We start from the raw sequence: 25,664 nt of genomic DNA on the forward strand, positions 1-25,664 counted from the left end.
GCCCCAGCTAAATGCAGAAAATGGAGGCAAAGCTCCATCTGCCTCCACACTTCTCCCCGCCGCAGCATTGGGACCGCAAATTCCCCCTGGCCTCGGTGCCCGCACGCACACGGCATCGGCTCCTCCGAGGGCATCGGCCCCGGCCCCATGTCCCCCAGCAGCGCTTCCCCCCATGGGCCTGGGGACAGCCGGCAGAGGGGACAGGGAGGCCCCGACACCCCCTGTTCCCACTGCCCCCGGGGGACGCTGGCTGCTGGATGGGGCTATTTTGGGAGGCATGCCTCTCCCATATTACCCAATTTAATTAGGCATAGTATAATCTTTCTAATGCAACTTCCAGGGGGGAAACACACAGGAGGTGGAGGTGACACGGTGGCACATGTCCAGTCAGGACAGCCAAATACCACAATATATCAGCAAGGGTCCTGCTGAAACGCGGCTGAAAAGGCTCGCTCGTTCCCACATCGAAGTCACAGGGAAACCTCCAGCTGCCCCAAAGCGGGGCTGGAGCTGGCCCTGGACGTGCCAGCCTTGGGCTCGGCAGTGTCCCCGTCCCAAGGCATGCAGGCAAGGCATTCCTGCGGGGACTGGGATGGGACGGGCGTGCGGGGCTGCCGGTGGGCTGGTCTCATCCCCCGGGGCGGGCAGCCCCCTATATCAGCCGGGCTCGCGGGGGCCGTGCCGGCAGTGTGACCGTGACGTCCCCCGGCCCCTCGCCCACCCTCTCCAGCCATGGATGACATTTATAAGGCAGCGGTAAGTGCCTTCCTTTGGGGCTGTGGTTTGAGGGGGTTTTAAAGGGTTTTCGGGGATTTTATAGTAGATTCCCCATAGCTGTGAGGGAATTAATTCAATGGAGAAATGCAAATAAGAAATAATTATAGGGTGGCATCTTTTAGTCAATACCTTCATCCAGGACACAGACCTTTCCCACTGATGGCTCTGAAGGATTCACACTCCTCTTGTAAGCATGAAACTCTCAACTGGGCTGCTAAATTGTGTAGAATTACTCCTCTGGATCCTCCCTGTGAGACAGAGAGATGGCCCGGAAGTGAAGTTATAAATCCTAACAAAATCTTGAAAGTATAAGAGGTGGCTGCTGGTTTTAGCCCCGACAAAGCTGAGCAGTGTTTCTCACAAAATGAACCTTATTTGTATAGGTTAAACCTCACCCTCTTCCTCCTGCTGCTTTGTAAGTCTGCCATTGCTACATTTTCCCCTTCCTGAGCTGAATATTCTTCTGGTAGATTTAAAAAAACCCTCAGCTTCTGTAAGTTATTTCCAGACATCCTTCTCTACTTTGCCGCTCCTGATATCTGTGTTGCAGAAATCCAGAATGTGAGCTATGCTCTCCAGGAACGCAGAGCATCCTAATGGCTATTTTAACTTACACAGCTGCACGCTGTGCTCACTGTGTAAACCCAAACTATTTGGGCTGTAATAAGGACACTGCATTATTTTGTAACGTAGACAGACAGTGCTATGCAAGTGGAATAAGGATAAAAATAGATTCTGGATTGTGTGGATTGCTACTGTGTCCCTTCCATAACTGGAGTTAAAATAAGAGCTTTTTGGTGATTATTATTTTTTTCTTAAATATATAGTTGGTCAGGTTTGATTTTAACCAAGGGCACAAAAAATGCATCATACAAGTCCTATTTTAATTCCAAGGTTTTTAGAGGGAAGAAAGCTAGTGCTTGATATGCAATTGAAGAAAAAACAAAATGCTTACACCTCCCCTGTCCTTTGGTCAGCCCTGAACTGCGTGAAATGGAACCACCCTAGTGATTCCAATAGTATGAAAAGACTCAGGAAGGGCTGTACAATAAAGCGCCAAGTCCCCCAACCAACACCTCAAGAAGGGAGAAAAATGTGACCTGTAAAATCAAAGAAAATCCAGACCTCTCTAATTAAGCTTTTTAATTAAATGTGTTGTCTGCGACTCAAGGCACAGGTCCTCTCCTTATTGTTTAGGGACCTCATGCCCGTAATTAGGGAGAAAGGCTGAAGTGCTTTGCAAGCCGGCGATGCCCACAGCCAAAAGGGTCTGTCCGTCAGCTGGGGCAGTGCACTTGCAGCACAGGCGGAGAGCCCCGAAAAGAAAAGGTTCCCCACCCACAAGCTCCAGCTTCTCTCCAAATCTCTGCCCCAGAAAAGGGGCAAAAATCCACAGGTGAAGGTCATCCCTAGCCAAAGCCTGTGGGCTTTAGCGGAGTTAGACCACGGAGGAACTTAGCTGAGAAAAAGGAACTTCAGCAATAGAGAACAACTCAAAAATTCCCACCTCAGATACCAAAAACTTACCCCAAACACAGAGCCCTTGACCAGGGAAATGGGCCACGCAAAAGACCCAGTGGACTCCCATAAGGATTTTGCTGCTGGTTTAAATGCAGGGCTCAAGTCCTGGGCATGAACTGCCAGCACCCTTACAGAGGCAAAACAAGTCCAAGCAAGGCACAGCTGAGACAAACAGCTTTTTCATGGATCTATTCCCCAAGATTTTAACTATAAGAAAACATTTACCTGGAAAAAAAAATTCAAGAACTTCAACTTCCCCCGTCTGACTTCAAATGGAAACATGGGATGAAGAAGAGAGCTGATAAAAGCAAAATACAGCAAATTTGGTGTTACCACGGCTGCTGTGAGCTTAGTGCTTGCCTTCCCACACCACGGCCAGAGAAACCTGTCCCTGCAATGATGCAGAGGGGAAAAAAAGAATAAAGCCGTGAACAGCACCCATGTCCAGAGGGCACTATAAACAGCTCAAGAGACATCTCTGTAGTTAAGTGTCACTCTATAGTTACAGTGCATTTAATTTTCATACAGCATAGCTCCACATCTATCACTTCAGTAGTCAAGGAAGCTTCAAAAGTGAGTATTTTTTTATTTGCTGCAAGCTGATGGCATATATTAATATTATATTTATGCCAAATTCCCTACATGCAGCCAGAGAACCCAATGGATTTTCATCTTGCCCACTCATGCCTAGATAAGGGTGTGCAAACACAAAGCTATTTTGGGAACATTTTTAGGCTCTGTTAAGCAGCGCTATGAACAATGCCAGGGACAAGTGTCCAGATAAAGGGCTGCAAGGATAAATACCAAAGCCTGGGAACAATCTGCGAGCTCATCTTTATCTCCAGCACCTCTCACCCAGGCATATAAATAGCGAATGCACCAAGAGGGTCAGGTTACCCGGGCGGCAGGACAGTGGCTGTGGACATCGGCCGAGGGAGCACTGCGGCTGCCCAAACAATAGCCGCGAAGGGCCGGCAGCTGCCTGCCTGCCTTCAGCGGCGCCGGGGCCACAGCGGTCTTGGGTTTCCTCCTGCAATGGCAATCCTGCCGCCATCCTTAGTGCTTTCTGACTTGAAAGTCTTCACCTCCTGGCGCGTGGGGAGTGGGATAAGGCTCTCTGCCCGCTTCCTGCAGGCTCTGTCCCGCTAAGAAAAAGCACTTCCCCTGCCTCTCGCTGCAAGGGGGAAGGATTTGCAGCAGGCTTTTGCAAAACCACTACTCTTTGGGGCAAAAGCATCAGCCTTCCCTCAAAGACAGGGTGCCACAACCCTGAGTTGAGGGGTTCTGCCCTGACCAAAACACGGCGGGGATGGGCGTTGGGGACTGCTCACCCAGGGCATGGAGACGGCAGCAAGGCGACATTAGTGGGGTCAGGCACCCTCTGCACGGGCCAGAGGTAGTCCTGGCAGGGGTCGTGTCTGGCTGACTCCGAAGAGGCTGTCGACCAGCCTGGGAGGGAAAAGTCAGTGTTTTAATGGATGCTACTGAAGGGGCAGTCGGACATGGTGGTGGGGTCAGCAATTTTAGATAAGCGGTACCTGCAGGCAGGAATGAAGCCAAAGAGAGACGTGCACTTAAAGAGGCATGACACAGAGCTGATGGATTCCTCTTTGCTCTCCTCATGGATTATTTTCATTAATTCACACTAACTAATAAGCTCCCGCTGATCATCTGCAGAGAATGAATTAGGGTAGGGTTTGGGAACAATCTGCCAGCCCATTTTGGCTAACACCTAATGGCTCCACAGGCCATTTCTTTGGGGAGATACCCAAAACAGGCTAAAGGGAATAGCAGCTCCCTTCAGAGGCAGGAACCTTTGTAATAAACACTGGCTCGGATGGAAGTTAGCCAGCTCTTAATGTTCTGGATAGTGCAGAGAGTTTCCTGACTCTAGGGCTGAAAAACAACTACTGGGGATGGTCTTGTCCACCTCTCCCTCCCCAGGGACCTCTCCAGCATGTCCCACCTGTGACCTGGCCTCAGCCCACGCACAAGCAGCCTTCAGTGGCACAGCCGTCCCGCTGTGAAGCCTCCCAGCAACAAGAAATTGTCCCCAAATGGCTGACAGAGACAAATGCTTTTCCCAGTGGGTCTTCCCTGCTTGTGCCAGGGCTAATTCTGATAGACACTGCTACTCTAGAGAAATGATGCTCACTTCAAAGGAGTTGGGAATAATTTTTTTTTAAGGGGGAGAATCTCTTAGACTACAAAAAGTTGCGGTGTCAAAACCCCACTGGTTGTATAGCCCATAGTCCCTGAGGGTGGCTGTTGCAAAGGCTTGGTTGACCTTTGCAGCTGTTGAACAAAGAACATTCCCTTTTAAGCATTAGTGGTGCTGGGGAATAAAAATGACTTGGTCTCTGTGTTTTCCTTACAGGTTGAGCAGCTGACAGAAGAGCAAAAAAATGGTAGGTGCATCTTTAACCTGACACTGCAGCCTAAAGACGAACTCCCCAGCCAGCAGCCCCGCCTGCCTCAGCGGTCACACTCCAGAAAATGCGGTCTTTCTAGCAGCTGGGCAAATCAGGGCATAACCCAGGGATTTTGATCCACCAGCATTTCAAGCGAGGCGTTTTCTGTGCGTGTGCCTGGTTGTCCTTGCCGTGCCGTGCCCGGACAATGCTGGGATGCATGGGCAGGGGAGGCTGTGGCAGGGGCGAGCTCCCTGCCCCAATGCTGCTCACCTGCAGGGTCGAGGCATGGGGCAAGACCCCCACATCTCCTCTCCCCTCTCTCCCCAGAGTTCAAGGCTGCCTTTGACATCTTCGTGCTGGGGGCAGAGGACGGCTGCATCAGCACCAAGGAGCTGGGGAAGGTGATGCGGATGCTGGGGCAGAACCCCACCCCCGAGGAGCTGCAGGAGATGATAGACGAGGTGGATGAGGATGGTGAGAGATTTGGGTTTCTTCCACTCTCCCAAGCACCAGCCCCATGCCACAGGCATGGGGGGCACGGTACAGGTTGGGAGCGCTCAGCGTCTGCGCAGCACTGGCAGGATCCATGCTGGGGACAGCCACAGCCTGCAGGGAGCAATCTGCAGCGCTGTGATTCTGAAGGACACTAAGCACCCACCAAACTTCAGCGTGATTCCTTTAGAAAATTTCCAGGCAAAGAGAAACTATAAAAATTATTATTTCTATAATGATCAGACTGCTTGAACTGATTTTGGGGGCTACTCTGAAATTGCACAGATCCATTTAAAAAACAAAATACAGGCTGAACGTAGCAACTACCATTTTAGAAATGCCACAATTACAGAATTCTATCATTGGGAAAGTCTCTCACTGCTCAAGTGTACACATATACGCGCACATACACATAAATAACTCTCAATATTGATTAAATCAGTGTACCAGCGATCACACATAACAAAATCCACTGTGCACAAATTGGGCAGAAATACCATACTAAGTAACGGGAAAATAAAAAAGCACGTAAAAATCAGGCAAAAAAGGAAAATAGCTGTGTCATTGAAAACAACAGTACTGTACTGCTGGTGCAAAAACACACTGCATGAATACCTACCTTCTGGAGCTTTTATTATTAATACCTAGATAAGATGAACAGGTATCTCCATAGCAGGAATTTCCATTCATCGGTGCTTCCAGTAGGATTTTTGGTTCATTTTGCCTTGGCAAAATGACTGCAAAAAGTAAAAATTCATTGATGAAGTCAGTCCGTGGCCTCAGTCACTTATGCCAGCGTCCTGAAAGCTACCTCTTGCTGCAGGGCTGCTCTCCTGAGTTTTGCTCCTTGGTTACTAAAGGGAAGTTTGATCTCTCGCTTGGCATTGCCTGTCCACCCGCCGTAGCACTGTCTGATGCTGTTTATTCTGCCTGCAGGCAGCGGCACTGTAGACTTTGATGAATTCCTCGTTATGATGGTCCGGTGTATGAAAGATGACAGCAAAGGAAAAACCGAAGAGGAACTCTCGGATCTCTTCAGGATGTTTGATAAGTAAGGGTGGTGACTGCAGCATGGTGGGGTGGTGGGAGGGGTGCAGCCGCCCCGGCTCCCCCTCCCCAGCATGTTGGTCTACTGCTGAGATCTTGCATCCTTGCACAGAAATGCTGATGGCTACATCGACCTCGAGGAGCTGAAGATCATGCTGCAGGCGACAGGAGAGACCATCACCGAGGACGATATAGAAGAACTGATGAGAGATGGGGATAAAAACAACGATGGCAGGATTGACTATGACGGTAGGAGTCTTTCTTGCATGCAGTTTGGTTGTGAGCCCTCGAGCATCCCCCGAGCAGCACCTGCAGCCTCGGTTGCCTTCAGGGCCGGGTGTGAGCTCATGCAGGCAGTGCTGGGCAATATGCCTGACCACAGCTGGTGTTTGCACAGGGATGGGGGGTTTCTTATGCTTGTGAAACAATAGCAGTGGCCTGGGGCTGCCTTAACTCTCCCCATGCTGTGAAAGCCAGCCTGCACTGAAGCAAACCTGCTTTTCACCAGAGACCTGTCCCCTCCTGCCCCCTAAACACAAGTACCAGCTCCGAAGGGCTGTCTCGTTGAATGTGATGCTGCCAAAATGACCCCCAGACCATTTCCAAGCTGAGCTGGTGGCCATGTCCCTCGCCGGGTGCTCACCGCCAGCATTGTAGTGGCAGCCAAGGGTGACGCTGGGTTCTGGTGACATTTCCAGAGGGAGTCACGAGGAGCCCTCGCCATGGCCAGAGGAGCGGTAGCCATCCCCCCTCGGCTTCTCGCACATCAGGGGGGATGGAAAAGGAGACAGGGCTGGGGAAAGCTGCCAAGAGCGCGCTTGGCGGCTGCGAGGGCACTTCGGTCCCACCTCACACCCCTCGTCTCCCATGTCTTCCCCTTGGCAGAGTTCCTGGAATTTATGAAGGGAGTTGAATAAATCTGAAGCCACATGACTGAATCTCCTAAACCCCTCCAGCTCCGCATCTCATCTCCTCGGCTAAATACCCTGGCTACCGGCATGAAGACTGAGCACTGAGAAGGGTGGCCACTGGGAAAATAAAACGCGTTAATACCGAGTGCCTCAGATGGTCATTCCTTGGAGGTTTAGTGAGAGCTTCACCCCGGTTGCATACTCGTGACTAATGGGGCTGCTCCTCAGGGCCGTGCCGAGTGCCCACAAGCCGCATCGGGCAAGGTGGCATCACAGCTGAAGCTTTAAGCCTCCAAGGAGGTGTTTTGCTGCAAGCCCGGCGGCAAAGCCCAGGCAATGGGGCCACGGGTGCTCGGTGGGGAGCTGCCATGTTGCATCTCCTCACCCCTGCCATGGTGAGCGGGCTCAGGAGCTGGCACTGGTGCCTGCTGGTTTAACTGGAACATCAGCAGCTTTTTAGCAATGAAATGTGAATTAACAGCCACTTACGCCATCACTGAAATCCCTAGGTGAGGGACAGTCCCTCTCGTCCCCACTCTAGCCCTGGCTATCCTGAAGGGCCACCCCTTCCTCCTCCCCACCATCCTGATGGCCACCCTGCGGCACGTGCAGAAAGAAGACCTCTGTTTTCTTTGGAAATGTGAATAAAAGCCATTCCTAAGCTGGACTGGGTGCCTCCTTCCCATCTCACCCAGCCTGGCAGGAGGCAGGCGATAGCAGCCCCGTGGCACCTCATAGTCCTCCAGCAGCCCTGGGTGGGAGCCTCGCTGCAATAACTGAAACACGCAATTTTCCCTCAGAAATCACATCCATTTGGGCCACAGGGGCCCTGAGCAAGGCACGACCCCGCTTTGGGTCTCTGCCCCCTGGCGCGGGGTGACAGCAGGGCCGAGGAGCACGAGCCGGGCTGTCTCCGAGGGCCCCGGGTGCCATCTTCTCTCATCCCAAGGAAGCGCAGCATTCCTGCGGTATTAGCAGCTCCCCCTGCACATAGCTGCCTCCTCCCATCAAATTACAGCCCCAGCACAGCTCACGCATTGCAGTCGTGTTGCTAAAATCAAACGTTTACCCAAGCAAAATAAACATTGGCAGGGCAAGGCATGAGACTGCATCGGTGCAAGGCCCGGCGGTGCTGCCCTCGACCCTGGGCGAGCGTGCCGCCATGCCCGTGCCCCCATGCCCGCTGCACTGTCCTTCTGCCTTTCCTCCCAAACCAAGCAATAATGAAATATGTAATTCAGACCAAACAGACTCGAGGTGAACACGGGCATGAGAGGGGTTGTCAGTTGATTAGAAGGACATGGCTGTGTCTTTCCTCTAGACAACGAGCACCAAATGTTTTGCACAACCAGGGCTTGTAATATCAGAGAAACTGAGGAAATGAACCCCCATCAGCTAGAACGGCTGATTTTCCTTAAAACCCAGGATATTTTGGGAAGACCCCTAATGCAAACATCTGGAACACCCACTCAGAGGGGTCCCCCCAAGGGTCCCAAGCCCTCGATGCCATAGCTCCTGCTGATTCAGCAGAACTGCAGGTGCACCAGAAACCAACAGACACAGAAATGTGTTGGGTCGAACAACCCTGAGACAGGAAACGCTCCTGAGTGTTACCGTCTTCTGTCTCCAATGAATCCGTAGCTTAGAGATCAAAAATAATAATTTTCCACCTACCCAGTGTAGCAGCAGCAGTTGTTTCCCACTGAGACCTGCTTCTGAGGACACAGCTGAAATGTTTTATTTACCTCAGGCCTGGCCACCTCCACAGAGTTGCAAATACCTGGGCTTCGGCCACGAGCCAAGGTGACGCCAGCTCTCCCCACAGCCACAGCCATCCAGCCCACAGGCAACCAACACCCACACTCTCACACGACATCTCAGCAGGCATCACGGACTGTGAGAAACTGAAAGACTTAATGTCTCAAACATTGTGGTGAGGCGCGGTTTGCATGGTGGCGGCAGGGGTCGGCTAGCACGGGACAGGGAGAACGGAGAGCGGGATGTGGAGAGTGCGTCGGAGGACGCGCAGTTCCATGTTCTGATGTACCTCACGTAACGACTTACCACATATGGCCAGAGGTCACACAGAGTTGATCTGAGGAAGGGGCTTGCGACCACCTGAGAGACCCCTCACGACCACCACCACCCCCCCAGTGCCTGCGCAGAAGATTGAGAACTTTCTAGAACAAGAACCATATAAGTCCTCGAGGGGCGTAACCAGAGGCGGGGACTAGAGTATAAAAGACACGGCCCCAGGGAACCAGGTGCGTGCCCATCACTGGAGGATTGCCATGCCTGTCATTGTCATCGCGGGATCCAGGGGTGGTGATATCCCTCTTTCTCTCTCCCTTCCCTTTCCTTCTTACAAATGTTCCAATAAGATTCCACCGTTGCCAACCCCTTTATGCTTTCCTAGTTTTCCAAGTTGAGGCATTCCATGTTCAAGTTGTTCCCACCACAAATAAAGTGCCTAATTGATCATTTGGTGTCATTTCACCTTAATTTAGTTGGAGGGAATTTGAAAATCTGAGTCACTCCCAAGTGGGGTGGAGAGGGACCTGGCAGGCAGACGCGGACTCTGCTGTGTGGCTACCCTTACCGTCCTCGTAACCCTCAGACATAAACTGTTGACCACGTCTGAGACTAAGACTGGATCCAGCCGCACCTAGACTCCTCTCTGAGAAGGAGTTTAGAAAGCAAGGGGCTCCTTTCTGAACTCGTGACTCAACGGGAGGGCCACCTCTTCTCCCTTAGCCACATGCCAGGCTCATGCCCTTCTCATGACATATTTGGCATCACGATTCTCCTTCTCCCTCCCCCCCAGTGGGACGTGACACGGACAGCCCCATTATCTTCCTGTCCTGACCAGATCCCAACATCGAACAAGGACATCTCTGAGGTATTCACCACTGCTTACTGATAGACTTTGGCTCACTGAAGGGTGAACAAGAGAAGAAATAAGGTTAATCCCCTCCTTCGGCCAACTTGGTGGCTTGGGGGAGGCTTGGACTCCTGCTGTGACCACAGGGAAAAGGATGGCTGCAAAGAGGCGCCCGGCCATGTCTTGGCTCTCCTCCTTGGTTCAACGGCACAGGCGGCAGTGAGCCGCAGCCTCACTGTCTACCCACTCTTTTCTGTGAGCAAAACAGGGAAGGTGGTTGTGCTGGTTTTGGCTGGGGTAGAGTTAATTTTCTTCACAGTAGCTAGTATGGGGCTGTGTTTTGGATTTGTGCTGGAAAGAGCGTTGATGACACAGGGATGTTTTCGTTACTGCCGAGCAGCGCTCACACAGAGTCAAGGCCTTTTCTGCCTCTCACCCCACCCCACCAGCGAGTAGGGTGGGGGTGCAGAAGGAGTTGGGAGGGGACACAGCTGGGACATCTGACCCTAGCTGACCAAAGGGCTATTCCACATCATATAACGTCATGCTCAGCATATACAGCTGGGGAAGAAAGAGGAAGGGGGGGACATTAGGGGTGATGGCGTTTGTCTTCCCAAGTCACCGTTACGCGTGCTGGAGCCCTGCTTTCCTGGAGATGGCTGAACACCTGCCTGCCCATGGGGAGGAGTGAAGGAATTCCCTGTTTTGCTTTGCTTGTGCACGCAGCTGTTGCTTTACCTATTAAACTGTCTTTATCTCAACCCACAAGTTTTCTCTTTTACTCTTCTGCTTCTTTCCGTCGCACCAGGGGTGAGTAAGCAAGCGGCTGGGTGGGGCTTGGTTGCCAGCTGGGGTTAAACCATGACAATGGTGGCTGGAGAGAGAGGACCAAGGTCTTGTAGCAGCTGAAACTCGTCCCTAGAAGAGCTGACACACTGGGGACTACTTGGGCTTTTTTAGTCCTTAGACCAGAGGCGCCAGCAGGTCAGCGCACTCTGCATGACGTCAGAAAAACTGCTGCAAGACCAATTTGTCTTAACACACTGACTGTCCTCCAAAAGTAAGACAGCAAATGCTGTGGGGTGGGCGCTGTGGGTGAATTTCACTGTTGGCTAAAACACGGGAACAACTGCATTAGGAATGGAACGCGACATGACAAGCTGGCGTTAACCAGTAACCGCTACAGGATCAGCCTGGTTGAAGCCTCCACAGAGGGGATGTGCCTGGAGATGTGCTAATGATGAATGAAAACACCCAGAGGACTCCATGTATCTGTGCAACTCCAAACAAATTTGCAGTTTTCCCTGCGTGTGTAGCGAAGCTTTGGTGCCAGAAGCCTTTAAGGAATGTGACACATGCCCACAAGCACTACTTGAAAAAATAAAAGTCATTGAAACAGCCATCCATTTTTAATCAGGCAAAAAGCCATTTACCACTCTCTAAACCAGTCCCCAGATGCACGTGCTCTTAACCCCCCAGCTGAGACGGAAGCTGTGCTGGCAGGTGACGGCAGCCCGTGCCACCAGATGCGGCCACAGTTCTCAGGCCATTTGCTCTGCTTGCTTTCGCTGGCAGATTTAATTCCTGCCCTGGTTTGCAGCTTTTCCAGCATATTTCAGGCCTCTCTTCAGCCCTCACTAAAACTTTGCTGTGTGAACTAACTGACTGCAGGAAGACCTGAGGACATTTTGTACTCATCCCCCTAATAAAACCTCTGCAGCTCGCCTACCGTCGTGCATCTGCCACCAGGGCAGCGGCAGCGCAGCACGAGCTAAGGTACGTCAAATAAACAACACCTCGCCATGCCAAAGCCCCTGTTGCATAGAACACCTGCAACAGCCTTGAAACTTGGGCAAAGCAGAACTCGTGTTCTGTTCACTGCTTTTCGCTTGAACACGCTACTGAAAGGCGGTAAAGGGGGGCAGAGCAACACACATCCAGCCCTACTTTTCATTTTCCCTGTGAACACTCTGCCCTGTCAGAGCGTTTCCCAGTGCTTTGATTTGTCCTCCTAGTTCTGTGCTCTTGGCTTTCAGTGTGATCGCTCACCTTTGCCAAATGAGCTGATGCAGTATTTGGTTACAAGCCCTTTGCTCCCCTCCTTTTTTTTTTTTAATCAAAGGCAAAACCAGAGCCAAACTGGAACTTGATACTGAGTGCTCTTAACTGCAAATGGGAGAAATCATCTGCAGCGAGTGTGATGTACAGCAGCGGCAAGCACAAAATGTATAACCTGATGTACAGCAGTAGCTGAGCAGAGAGACACTCTCAAGCTCATTGGCTTCCTGTGGGATACCAAGGACTTCATCATAAGAGTTTTGAAGTTTTTAAATGTCAAAGATGACAGAGCTCTGTATAATGGGAATAGTTTCGACTAGGCCACAGCTGCCAGTTCCACCTCCTGGGCTCTGTATACGTAATCCTCCCAAAAAGGATCTTCAGCCTCACGTGACCAACAGAAATCAAGACACAGAATTTAAATGATTTCACAAGGCAAGCAAAAGAGGATGAAGACACACCACGAGGCCATGTCAGCACAGGCTCCCCTCCGCAGCTTTCCCTTCTGGGCTGGGGCAACCTCTACGACAAGGAGGGAAGTTGTGGACTGAGACGTCACAGGGTTAGAAAACGCAGTAACTGATCAACCGATGTCCCGGCAGTGTCCTGCAGGACCACCATGTGTGCAGGGAGCTGACAACAAACCTGACACTGAGCTGCTGTGGAAGCTCACAAAATTCCTGTCTCTTGCTACACAATGATGCCTGGATTAAGGTTACGTTCCTCTGTGCTGCATTTTGTCACGCAGCCGCTATTTTGGTCAGAAAGTCAGCAAGCCCATATTTGGGAAGCTGTCCCAGTGAAGGGCAGCATGAAGGGCAGCGAGATGAAAAGGCTGCTTCTGAAGGCAGGCCTGGAGGAGCTGCCTGGAGCCACAGGAAGCCCAAATCATCTCTCCTTCTCATTAACGTGCCAACATCCTCTTCTCAGCCTGACCCTTGCGTGTGTCTCTCTTCCCTCAAACCACATCCTGCGGGTGAGCTACTCCCACAACACAAGCACTCTGAGGAAGACACCAAGAGAGTTTAGAAATGAAATCCCCCTTCTTAGACAGAAAAGCCTTAGTGCTAGAGATTTAAAATGCCTAACTTAAAACAGGTTGGAGATCTGCAGACACACAGGTGAAGGTGCAGCAAGACAAAGTCCTCTGTTCAGAGGCTTTTTCTTTCACTCTTCTTGTCACAACACACACCTGCAGCAGACTGACCTTCACTTACACAGCCGGACCAGCCACTCTGCTGCCTCCCACACCAGCAGCAACCCAAGGGGACATCTCCCCATGCTAGGTCTCTCTGCCAGCCCTGGTAAGGTAAGGGCTGCAGGGGGCTGCTGGGCAGCTCTGGGCCAGTGGTAGAGGCTGCCAGGAGATGTACATGCTAACCTGAACCACAGATACGTGACCTTGCCTTTGTAGACAAACTCACTCAAGCAGGGCAGGCACCAGCCACACAGCTCGAGACCTCCGATACCCACAGGCACTCAGGTACCACTGAGGCCAGTGGGATTTAAGCGCTGGGCATCTGTCTCTGGGTGACCTACCGCTTGCCAAAAACAACTCTCCAGGGAGGATTAATACCATGAGGAACCTCTTGCCAGTTGACCTTCTGGCGTACCTGAGGGCAGCAAGGACCAGACAAGCTTTTTGTCTTGACTATTTAGCAGATTCTGCCTGGTGGTATGAACCCTGTGATGGTACACTCTCTCCAGCACAGCACCCCTCTCGACGAGCACACTGCTCTCGCACAGCAATTAAGTTCTTTTGGCTGACAAACGTCAACCTCCACAACAGTCCGAGAGATGCACACAGCAGGAATCAGACAGCTGAGGGTTGCAGACTTCCCTCAGACTTTAAAAGCCCTCAACTCCTGAGTTTTAAGTTAGTAAATCTCTTTATATTGCTTGGTTTAGGGCTGGGTGGTATTTTTCATCAGTCAAAAACAATTAAAAAGTGGGAACAGGGAAAAGACTTTGGAATACGACTTTTGAACTTGACCACAACATCAAGCCACAGAGTTCAAAATATTTACCTTGTTTCAAAATAACATTGCATTTTGGTAAGTGGCTAAAGTATTTAAAAAAAAAATCAATTACATTAATTGGATGTTTCAGTTGAAATTTTTGGTGGTGGTGTTTTATTTTTAATCCAGCAGGTGTTTTGCTGCTCTACTGCAAAGTCAGAAGATACCTGCAAACTTCCAGCCCTTGTGTCGATCCATGGATTTACACCACCGGGTGGACAAGCATTGGAATTGCAATTTCAGGACAGTTAGTTGCATTTTAACAGCTGGCTCATTTCAGTAATAAAAAAGCACCTCTTGAACCAGCTTTGCTGGCTGGTGGGACCCGGAGAGTGAAGCCCTCTACCGATCTACAAAAGGACAGCAGTAACAAAACCCTGTCGCAGCACCTCTCAAGCTTTTGAATGTTACTCCCCTGATCTCGCCAGTCAGCACATGTCATCAGGTAGGTAATTTTTTGTTATTGGAATGAAAGACCTCCACTAAAATATAGTAACTATGAAAAGTGTGGATATTTTATATAGTTCTACAACCTTACGCGTTCCCACGGTAGCTCCATTAATACTTTCAAGTATTTCAGAATACAACACACACCACTTCCAACACCTATTGCTATGATCTCTAACACCATAGCTAGCACTCAGTACCCTCCCATTTTTCAGGATTTCCATAGCTGTTAATTACCTTACCTGGACAGCAAAGCAGCAGACATGTAACAGCCCTTGGAAATCTCATCTTGCTGTAGTAGCACTAGGGACTACCATAAAAATTGTGGTATACGAGAGTTCTGAACACGCATACCAGTATCAAAAACAATTTTACCCATACTGAATGCTGTCACCTAAGAGTCCAGGCAACACTGGCTTCAATTTGTAGGAAAAGAAACATGTTGGTTCTTGTTTAAATTTTAAAGCTTCACTCGATAATCATTTCAAAACTTGAAAACAGACTTTGAACTACTAAATGCTCATGACCTGTACCAACGATTACAGTAGAACAGCACTGAGGGAGCAGCTGGTTTACTTGGTGCGTGCGGAGGCTGAACCTGGCTAACACAGGAGGCTAACACAAAACCTGCCCACAGCTCCGGCTGGCTTGACTGACCTGCCAGGCAACAAACACACACACTGGTCACTACACGCAGGCTTGGTGCACAACTGGCATCTAAAATACAACTCAAACAAGACTTTTAGAGGGTTCTCCTCAAATTCGGGAGGTGAAGACTTTGTTACGTCCAATTTTATTTTTACAAAAATGCTGTAACACGCATGCCAGTAGGAAAACTGGTTCTTTTGTCTTAAACCACATCAGTCCTTTTTCTGCTGAGCAGCCTGCTTGGCATTGTTGGCCTGCATCTTCTTCAGCCCCTTTTTGTTGTGTTTCTTTGCAAATCTCATGTTCCTCAGAAACTTAGGATCAACCTATAAAAATAAGGAAAAAATATAAGCGATGTTGTAGAAGGGACATATGTAAAAACATATATATCTCCAGACCGTTCCAATTATTCCTAAATGCTGGCTGTGATTAATTCAGATTTCTTTTCTGACTTATTACATCAACAAAACTATTGTAGCCATCTGTAACCATCCTTTAACTAGCTATTTTCCTTAATTTCCATAAACAAACAAACCAAAACACCCAGCAATAAACATACAGAAAGAATAGGACAAGTTGAGTAAAGCTGTAAACAAGACAAATTTCATTTCCATATCACAATACATTCTGGATCTGAAGTACCACAAACCAACCCTGGCAGGGGAGCACATGTACATGTAATCCTAATCCTCGGGTAGAGACCAATGCCACTTCCTCAGGCCTTTCCTTTTTACACTAAAGGAAAAAGTACCAGCACAGAAAAAAGCAGCTTCCCAGTTTTTGTCAGCTAACGGCTGGCTAATGCATCCTGTCATAGCTAGGACCATTTCCCAGAACTATCAGCTACTGTCCTACTGAGAAACTTTTGCTATTTTACTGTAAGCAGCATTTTAACTGGCACATAGGAGTATCAGGATTTTGCCATCTTAACTCATGCACGCTTGGTGCAAGGAGATGAACGCAGAGACTGCCGGACTATCTGCAGGAGGGGGCAGGACTGAACCCTTGCTGAGTTACGCAGAAGACAAGATTTTATGTCACATCCAAAAAGCCGATAATCACATCCACAAGGCAAACAGAATCACAACCCTCCCCAAAGCCAAAACGTCCTGTTTTCATTTTCAAGTGTGGAAAAAGATCCTGTTATATCACTTGTCTAATCCCAGAAAAAGCAAAATGCTGTCATTTTTATATGTATTGTCCGGAAATGCCAATTCATCTTCCGAGTCAAATTCTCTGGATTAGTACAGACGGTAAAATAATATTGAAGGGTACAAGAAGCAGGAGAGACAGCAGGACTCAAAAGGGAGAAGAGCTATCCCACTGACACGTGTTTGTTTCACTGGAAGCAGCAGTTCGTGACACCCACCCGAGCAGGACAGACAAAACTGGCTAACAACTAAAAAGCAGTTTTATAGACATACAAGGGCAGATTTCATGTGGGTTAGAAATATCACAGCTGCTTGTAAGGTAAGCAAAAGATGAAACAGCAACCCACAGTGGTTCTGACCATCTGAAACACAAGCCCCTATCTGCAAAAAATACGTCAGTCAAAATAATACAAATACTGGATTTTCTCATGGGTAAGCATCAATAGCTTAACAGCCTGGGAATATCAATAGAAATACTCACCCCTTTGAGAGATTCGTATCTATGGGATCTGGGTTTCTTGATACCATTTCTGTGCCACTTACGGGCTATGGGGAAGACCAGAAAACAATTTAAATTACATTTTTGCCATTATGAAATAGCTGCATTAGCTTTCCTTTAAGCCCAGCTGAACCCATCAAAATGATGCAGAATAGAAAATTTTCTAACCCTTCCTATCCAAACTAAATGCAAATTAAGAAAGCATCTCTATTCTCATCCCTCCGCACACTGTGCTCTCGGCACCGCACGAGTTTCTAATCCAAGGATTTCAGGCTCCTCGTTAACTAATAACGTACAGCGGCACCACCACTAGCACAATAAGAGGCCTCGGTCACCAAGACGTTCACGCACGTGTGTTTAGCGTTAAAGGGCACGACCGTTCCCTGCGCAAGACCAAGCGGAACCTACCCGTGAACTCTGCTACCTTACAGCACTGATGAAAAAACCCCAAACAAGAACTATTTTATCGCTGTGGTCATCTTCGGATGGCAAAGTATCACAGGCTGAATGCCATTCCGTAACGTGCGTAGCCCAAACGTACGAAACTTGCTTTTTTCCTGGTTACGCACTATTTTTATATTGAGCCCAAACAAGTCCTGACTCGCAGAGCTCCCTCCCCACCAAACCACCATCCCATCCCGCGTTCGCTCCCTCCTTCCCCCGGGAGCCTATCTGCTGCAGAACAAGCTAAGGAAGACCGGGCTGCCGTAACCGACCAGGTCACTCGGGTGAAACCTCCCTGCGGGGGGCAGCCCGGGCCCCCCAGCGGCACCGCCCCTCCCCGCCTCCTCCCGGAGCCGCAAGCCGCCCGACCCCGCACCGGCTCCGCGGCGCGGGACGCCGAGCCCGGCTTACACTGGTTGTGCGTGGTGTGGTTCTTGGACTTGGCCATGCTTGCACCTGCGGGAGAAACAGACACCCCCAGTCGCGGAGGGCTGGCGAGGCGCGCCCCGGCTCCCCCGCCCGCGGCCTTCTCGGGGCTCTCCCGCCACGACCGGCCGCGGTACCGACGCCGAGCCCCCGCCGCCCCGGCCCACCACAGCCCCAGGCTCGGCCTCGCCCGCTCCCGGCCCGGCGGGGTCGGCTCGGGCCCGGCGCGGGGAACCGCCCGCCGCCGCCGCCGGGCGCGGATGGAGCCGGATTGCGCGGAGCGACACTCACCGCCGCCGCCGGGCCGGAAGAGAAGGGCGCGCCGCAGGGCCTGCTGGGAAATGGGGCATCGGACCGGAACCCCGCGCCGCTCCGGTGCGCAACAGGCGCCGCCAGCGGGGAGGTTCCGCGCGGCAGCCTCCCCGCTCCCCGCTCCCCTTCCCGCACCGCCGGTCTGTGCCGCCCCCTGCACCGGCCCCGGCGGCCGCGGCCTCCGCTCCCGCCCCGGCCCCGCGCACGGGGAGGGATCTGCAGCAACAGGGCCCCGCCACACCCGGGCCCCAGCGACGTGGCGGACCCCGGTCCCTCAGCGACGCGGTTCCCCCACCAACACGGTCCCCCACCAACGCGGTCCCCCCCCCCCCCATGGCCTCTCCCGGGCCGCGCGGCGTGGGCGAGTGGCGCTGAGATCCGAGGCCACCATGGCGGCTGGTGGCACTGCCTGATCGCCGGAGGCGAGGGGCCTCAGCCCATGCCCGGCTGCATTCGGGCGCGATTTATCTGCACGTTCAGCTGTGCGTGCCACGCTCGGGCGGTAACATCACACGCGGGGTATTTTCCTCACAGCAGATTCATTAAACGCTGTTCATTTTTATTTGTGTGGGAGACAGGCCCTTTCAGAAAGACCGCAAACGGCTCTGTTCGTTTTCAGACCCTGACAATTAGCAGCTTCGGCTGTGCCACTTCGATGACCCCCAACCCTGCCGCCGCTTCCTGGGCCCGGCGTGTCTGCGGCTGTGGCACAGGCATGGCACGGTGCGGGGGGCTTCGTGCTGAGTCCAGCTGTGCCTGGCCACGCTGGCCGGCGAGTTTTAAAGCCTCACTCCTGCAAAATGTACAGACTGAGACTTAGATACCTTAGCATCTGAAAGACACTAAAACGATGACTAAGGTGGGCAAATGAAGCTGCGTCTACCCACAGTGCAGCTGCTTCGCAAAAGCTCCAGCCAAGCCAGAGCACTGAGGCCATTTTCTTTCGATGCCAGCAAGACCCGACGTTGCTGGCAGGGGCAGCCCAGCTGGAGAGGAGCGGATCCGGCTGCCAGCGGCTGAGGGTTGGAATTAAGTCTCACGGTGGCTCCTGCTACCCCGAACGCAGGAGGATTTGTGATACGGCCATCAGGGAGCCCCAGCGCTGGCTGCGCTGCTGCGGGCAGCTGGCTGTGGGACTGCCAGCGGTGACGCCGCAGGGAGGCATTTGTGGCTACGGATCGAGGCATCTCCCATGGGAAGGTGTGAAAGGGGAACCAAAGGCCAAGCTCGCCCAAGCCCGTTGGGTTGTATCTGTGTACAAACTGCAGCGTTACGGTCCAGGACTGCTGTACTTTCAACTGGGAACCTTTGAAAAATGAGTGAAAAAAGGCCCAGGCCTTTCTGCGTCATGGTAGAATGGGAAAATACTGCCATCTTTTTATGGCATTGCCTTTATTTTAAAGATGAGAGGCACAAGTGAATTGCCTAAGATAACCCAGATTGGCAAAAATAGCCCAGAGACCAAAGCCCTTGGACCAGTACACGGGAGAGAGAGAACCACACTTTTTTTTTCAATGACTGATCGCTTGCAGAGCAGTTAGCTACCCTACCTCAGGTTCGGATACCTGTGAACAAGCTCATCCTATTACAAAAACGGGGAAAAATAAATTATCCTTGATAGACGGGTAATGTTGATGAAACTGAAATGAAAATAGGCAGGAAAAAGAAAGCTAATACAATTTAATTCCAGTATTTCTCTGATTTCCAGCAAGACCTAAGTTGCAAAATGTATTTGGCTTAATTTTTTTTTCATTCTGGGCAGCTGTTATTAGCAAATAGTGTAAAAATAGATGAAAATATCAACATTCTTTTACTGGCATTTTGCAGCTGGAATATGAGGTTCTCCATGAACTCCTCCTTGATACACAAACTTCTGACTTTTTAAACTCTGGGATTTTTAAATTCTTCCCACTGTAGTGAGCTGCAGTTTTAAAATATTCAGACATCACTGTGGCCAGCTAATCACAGCCAACAGCAGAGAGAAAGCCTGACTTTCTGATAACCCAAAGAGCCGAGCTTAGTGAAAGATAAAACCGAATCCCAGAGGCATGTTTGCCTGCACTGCATTGCAGAAGGCAGAAAGAAATATGCTGCTAGGTCCCCTTATCTTGGCCATTAGACTATGAAAACTCTTGATCTTTTTCATTCATTTCTGAGCCTTCCTTCGTAGGAAGAAACAGAAGGGCTTATTTTATGGTTTCAGCTATCTTTCTTTTTCAAGTTCTTTCAGTATCTCACTGCAATTATTGCTGTCGGAGCTCCCCGGGAGTCTTTCACAGCTGCTGCTGGGGCCACAGGAGACAAGCAGTCAGGCAGGTGGGGATTAGAGAAGCTGTGCTTAATGCCCAGGTGATATACAAGACCTGTAAGCCAAATTATTAAAATAAAACTGGAAGTGCATTCAGTTTATGGGGCTGAGTGTAATATATTCAGGGTAGTTTATAAACCACAGCAAACCAATGCAGAATATCAGGTGAAAAGGATGATCCAAGGCAGGATCAAGACCTGTGTACACCACTGGGTGATCGAGACCCCTTGAATTTCTTCTGTGCTCTGATGAGCTGCAATGTCTCTAATTATGGTATTACTGAGAACGGTTGGCCAGCTCAAAACCTTCAATCATACTTTTAGTGATTACAGACTTAATTAGTGCATGTTAGCCCAAGTGTCCTCTATTAAAGGGGCTGTGCTCATTAAATAAGATGGTAATTACTCCAGCTGCAAAACAATTATGAAAAAAATCATAGGTTAAAATAAAAATCTCACAGTGCCTTTGACAACCGCGTTATCTCAGTCAATGTCCTTGCATCACACACATTTATACTGATTGACCTCTTTTGGGTTTGTCATGGTTTTCATGCTGACGTCACATTTCAGCAGGCCTCTCTAATCTTGCCTCCTCCCTCCCTGTGAGCTGACATTTGGACTTGGGGTAATGAATTACCGTAACTGCCCCCATTTAGTAATGCCAGTGACTCGGAGAAGCTCAGCACCCAGGCCAAGCGCTCCGCGGGTGTAAATCAGAAAAACATCACTAATTTCCAGGGAACCGCTGCGATCCACCCCAAAAGGGATACGGGCAGGGTTTTGTTGACATCTGATGCAACATTTTGGAGGTGTTCTGATATTATATATTCAATACATACATTTAAGGAAGATGTTACATGTGAGAAACTTCTCCCAACATGTCTCGGGGCTCAGTCAGCTGCCACAGACCATGCTGAAAGGCTTGCTCACAGGCCAGTGATGGCCGGGGACCGTTGCTCCAATGCATTTCTTCTGGGGACAACGTGGGGAAGCCACTCGGGAGGCCTTTCTCAGCAGCTGGGAGCACGAGTTGCCTCTTGCTGTCCCCCTGGTACCAGGAAACCGCTGTGGGACCCCGCACTCCTCCTCGCTCTGTATCTCTGCTCACCCAGCGCAGCACCAGCCCTGCCAGGGCACCCGGCCGAGCGTGCTGTCGTATCCACAGCTACAGTAACCGCCTTGATTCATGGTTATACCAAAGAACACCTCCTTATTAAGCGAGAAAATAAGGCTGCCCTCACCTTCTGCATGGTGCTTTCTGAAACAGGGGAGCTTGCAGGGCTGTCGGTTGTCCAGCGTGGTGCTGATGCCACAGCTGAGCCAGGCTGAGTTTTACAAGAAAGGCTCGAACTGAGGTGGAGGCCAGTCATTTCCCAAGATATTGGGAAATTTCCTCCCCATTTCCACAGGAAGAAGACGAGGAAAGGCCGTGTTCATGTAGGATGCTGAACAACGCGTGACAGCGTAGCTCTCCAGTGTCCCAGAATGCAGGCAGCCTCTGCTACGTGGTGTCCTCCATGCCGGACAAAATCAGTGCTAACAGTTTCAGGTATTGATTAGAAGGAGCCCAGCTGACTTTGCTCGACGCGGACTATGGGGCGCCCCTAAAAGCTGCTCCCACACGGAGAGGTATCAAGCAGTGGGGAGAGCGCAGTGATGCTTTTGGCCGTCCCGGCTGGCTCACAGGGAAGGTGCCCACCCGCAGCCTGGGCTGCTCCCAGGGCAGCTCAGGCATGTGCCACCCGTCACCCTTCCCGCCTCGCTCTCCGCAGGCACCATCGAAGCGGGGCTGCAGTGTGCAGGGTTGCGCCTGCATCAGGGAGAGCATCTTGCGGGGTACGGGCACCTTCATCGCCCTGCTTTCCCCCACTGAGCGGAGGCAGGGCTGAGCCAGCTGGCAGGTCCCCGAGAGGTCCCTGCATTGGTGGGGTGCATTGGCTTTTGGGCAGTTTTAGGGCTGTTCCCAGCTTGTGGACAAACAGGGCTTGGCTGTGCTGTCAGACCGAGCTAGCGATGCTGGAGAGGAGTGAGGGTGAGGGACAGTCCCCGGGGACAAATGGCCACTATGTGTCCAGAGAAGCCACCTGCAGAAGCAGGGACACCAGGACATGGAAGCACTAGAGGGAGCCTGAGCATAACAGATCCCGCTCTGGGCTCAAAGTGGGAGCACTGGTCCCAGTCAGGGAGAAGGGAGATCTCCAAGGAATAACAGCAAGACACGCAGCAGTTTCCCCCTTGACCTGGTGTCCTACCTGGCTGTGGCTTCTTTGTCCTGACATCTGTTATAATTTTCTTAAAGACATGAAGAAATACTGTTTTGCTTATAGAAAGTGCTGGTCTGCCAGCGGGGAGACAGCTGGCTCTGTGCATTTGCAAGAGGAGGTAAGAAAAACCGGTGGCAATCATCAGACTGGAGGGTTCAAGAGAGCAGGAGTTCTTGCAAGGCAAAGGGGAGCAGAAATGCTGATCCGCAGTGGTGGGTATCCCTACGGGATGGGAGCCGGCGTGGTGCAGCCCTGCAAGTGCTCCTGGACTGATGGCAGGGACATGGGAACAGTAGCTGAGGCTTGTGTGCTCTGCTGGGTGCGCTCCAGTCAGCACCAGTTAGGAGAGCTGGGGCACTGGAAGAGGCTGGAGAGCTGCTATCTTTTCTTTTCCTCAGCAATATTTTCACTGCATTGGCTTTGGACAAGGAACAGGGTCACTGGCTCATGATCTAGTTGTCTGAATCTCCCCCTGCCACCGCTGTCACCAAGGATCAGCACAAAGAGCAAGAGTGAGGGTCTCTGGGTTAGCTGCAGGGTTAGCTGTATGATGGGGCAGGGACTGGGGAACAAACGCTTTGCACTGGTGTTTACCCACAGTGGGGAGATGGACGTGTCTGTTCCAAGTACACCTGCAAAGCGTATCTTCTTTTACAATGTTTGCCCTGGGCCAGAAGTTGCTTTCAACAGGGTAACCAAGCTTAGCCCAGCAGAAATCAGAGGAGCAACCAGAAGAGAGGGGTGAGCAGGGACCGCGAACAAAAGCTCCATCACTCCTGGCTGCCCTCGGAGGCTTTCGTTCCCCCACGGAGACCATCCTTCAGATCAGCCCAGACCCTCTGCACATCCTCCACGAGCGTGTTCCTGTAAGCAGCTTCCCACCATGAAGGCAGGAGGAAAAATCAGGCAGCAGCCTGCAATGCAGCCCTGACCTTTCTCTCCAGGCCTGCCACCTCCTCCCACTCTCCCCAGAGCTGGCACTACTAACAACTGGTTTCCTCTTGTTATTTTTCCACCTCCGCTCCTTCCTCCAGAGGGGAGGCCGTGCTGGTGGCCCACGTACTGGTGACTCACAGGCTGAGACCCGCGAGGAGCCAGCTAAGCCTGGCCAAACTTAGTAACATCTCATTTTCCATTGCCTACACCCTGGATGCTTCTTCTGGCTGGGTTCATCACTGGAGACCTTCTCCAGCTACCTGCAGGGTCGGGGAGGACCAGCTCAATTGTGTTTCCTTTAAGTTTTGGCAATGCAGGAGCTGGGCTGAGATGGAGCAGCCCTGGATGCAGATAAATTCTTTCTTGGTGAGTGTTCATCCAGCTTGCTGATAGCTGAAAACCACGAGATGTTCTGGACATCAAAGAGGGCTTTTCAGGCTTGGGAAACGTGTAAATAAAGATCTATATAGAGGACTGCATGGTAGTTGCATTTTTCTGGAGGCATTTGAATGCTTTGAGGGGAGCTTAGGGATTTAGAAGCTGATTCCCCTCTGTGTCGATCAGCCTGGTCCATCTGGCTGGATGTCCCCAAATCAATAAATGACGACTGCAATCACAAAACCAAGCCTGGGGCACCTGCAAGGCGGGGAAGGATGGTCTGCAAAGGTGGAGGTGCTGCCGTGGCTGGAAGCTGGGAACGGAAAATCGCTGGACGATGGCCAGGGCTGCCCAGAGGCTGCGCCAGGCTGGCAGCAGATGAGCAGGCAGAGCATGGAGACGTGGCTCCTGGGCAGCTGCAAGCCCGTTGAGCAGGACCCTGTGGCTCCGTGCAGGGCTGCGTGTAGGGGATAATGCCAGGAAGGGAGAAGCCGTGTGCACTCAGCCCACGCTTAGTGCTTTAATGGGATTTTCCAGAATTCTTTTTGCCCCGGTAACGGAAAAGGAAGCTTGCCTGCCGCTTCCCAAGGCCGGGGTGAACGCGTGCAGCCGATGTGACACCTGCTCAACCTGCGCTTCCCAAGAGCCGGCTGTTCGGAAGGAGCGAGCAGATCCGCAGGCACGGCGTGCACGGAGCAGCTGATCGCTGCGGGGAGGAGGCACACGGAGGCGGCTTGGAGAAACAGAGAGGGCTGACCTAAATAGATGCTGAGCTAATTTATTCATTTCTCTGCTTTATTATTTAACGCAACTTTGAAACAGCTCAGGACTTCTGGTTCCTCTCAGCTCTGCCGTTGACGTTGGGATGGGGTTATTTTTGACCTGATTTTTGCATCCGTCGTGCTGAAAAGAGCAGCACAGCCTTGCTCAGCACCCTGCCCTCCCATCAGACGAGCCAGGCATGCTATGGGAGAGCTCCGACACAGCTGCTTTCTAGCCAGGAGCACAGGAAGGACTTATTTTAAGTTATTTTGAGCTTTTGCTTCACCTCCTGCCCAGGAAGGTGTTCAGATTTTGGCCTGCTTTATGTGTTGTTAATAGGGAGATTTATCTCCAATTTAGCTGGCTGGCGAGAGGATTGGTGAGTTCGTAGAGCACGAGGCAGCCTTCAGCCTTCAGCCTCCGCCGACGTCTCCCCCCGGGCAGGCTGCCAAACGCAGCCCCAGGCTCTGCAGCACGGGGGCTTTCAAGGATAAACCTGGAGCCTGTCTCACTTCCAGCCAGCCTCCTCTCTCCTCAAATCCTAGCAATCCCCTGAAACACAGTCCAGGAGGAATTTATTATGAGAAGGACATGGAGCCCCAGCTGTTCGGAGAGCTGTTCGGGCTGCGGTTCACCCTGCGGGCTGCACGTGTCCTCTGCGAGCCCACGGCACGTTTTAGCGCTGCTGAGGTTTAAAAGCCACAAGCTGGGGAAAAAAAAAAATGATGCCTGTGCAGGTTGTCGAAACCCATGCACCATTTCTGCGCAGGCACGAGGGGGTACGGACTGAGCTGCTCCTGCATGAAGTGGCTGCTTACCAGGATCCAAACCATACGGCACCCAAGTTGCGCTGCGCAGGGCCCTTTAATTTTGTTTTTCATTAGGGTTCTTCACTTGATGTATAAATTTAGGCCAGTGTTGTATCCAGTTACCCAGCACCTCTGTTATGAGTTTTTAAAAATGGATTATTC

At 51.3% G+C, this 25,664-nt stretch overlaps 2 protein-coding genes across 3 annotated transcripts; one reads left to right on the plus strand and one right to left on the minus strand.

Annotated features, from left to right (window-relative positions):
• Positions 1–654: 654 nt before the first annotated feature.
• On the plus strand, positions 655–7,315 carry TNNC1 (troponin C1, slow skeletal and cardiac type). Its single transcript, XM_075513852.1, has 6 exons — positions 655–756; positions 4,676–4,706; positions 5,040–5,186; positions 6,141–6,255; positions 6,364–6,500; positions 7,137–7,315. The coding sequence occupies exons 1-6, from the start codon at positions 733–735 to the stop codon at positions 7,166–7,168; spliced, it is 486 nt and encodes a 161-aa protein (XP_075369967.1). The 5' UTR covers positions 655–732; the 3' UTR covers positions 7,169–7,315.
• An 8,025-nt stretch (positions 7,316–15,340) lies between these two features.
• RPL29 (ribosomal protein L29) lies at positions 15,341–18,151 on the minus strand. 2 transcript variants are annotated; one of them, XM_075514150.1, is made up of 4 exons: positions 18,026–18,151; positions 17,720–17,764; positions 16,847–16,911; positions 15,341–15,540 (listed from the first exon to the last, which is right to left on the minus strand). In XM_075514150.1, the coding sequence occupies exons 2-4, from the start codon at positions 17,754–17,756 to the stop codon at positions 15,427–15,429; spliced, it is 216 nt and encodes a 71-aa protein (XP_075370265.1). In that variant the 5' UTR covers positions 17,757–17,764; positions 18,026–18,151; the 3' UTR covers positions 15,341–15,426. The 2 variants fall into 2 exon arrangements, with proteins under 2 accessions (XP_075370265.1, XP_075370264.1); XM_075514149.1 differs by lacking the exon at positions 18,026–18,151 and adding an exon at positions 17,977–17,984.
• Positions 18,152–25,664: the final 7,513 nt, after the last annotated feature.

The sequence above is a fragment of the Mycteria americana genome, chromosome 11, assembly GCF_035582795.1.
Source record: "Mycteria americana isolate JAX WOST 10 ecotype Jacksonville Zoo and Gardens chromosome 11, USCA_MyAme_1.0, whole genome shotgun sequence".
NCBI classification, from domain to species: Eukaryota; Metazoa; Chordata; class Aves; order Ciconiiformes; family Ciconiidae; genus Mycteria; species Mycteria americana.

Coding starts and splice junctions, on each gene's coding strand:
- TNNC1 (XM_075513852.1), top strand. CDS start 733: ATGGATGACATTTATAAGGCAGCG. Junction 5,187..6,140: donor AGACGAGGTGGATGAGGATG/GTGAGAGATTTG, acceptor TTCTGCCTGCAG/GCAGCGGCACTGTAGACTTT. Junction 6,256..6,363: donor CTCTTCAGGATGTTTGATAA/GTAAGGGTGGTG, acceptor ATCCTTGCACAG/AAATGCTGATGGCTACATCG.
- RPL29 (XM_075514150.1), bottom strand. CDS start 17,756: ATGGCCAAGTCCAAGAACCACACCACGCACAACCAGT. Junction 16,912..17,719: donor CCACACCACGCACAACCAGT/GTAAGCCGGGCT, acceptor TCTTCCCCATAG/CCCGTAAGTGGCACAGAAAT. Junction 15,541..16,846: donor GATACGAATCTCTCAAAGGG/GTGAGTATTTCT, acceptor TTATTTTTATAG/GTTGATCCTAAGTTTCTGAG.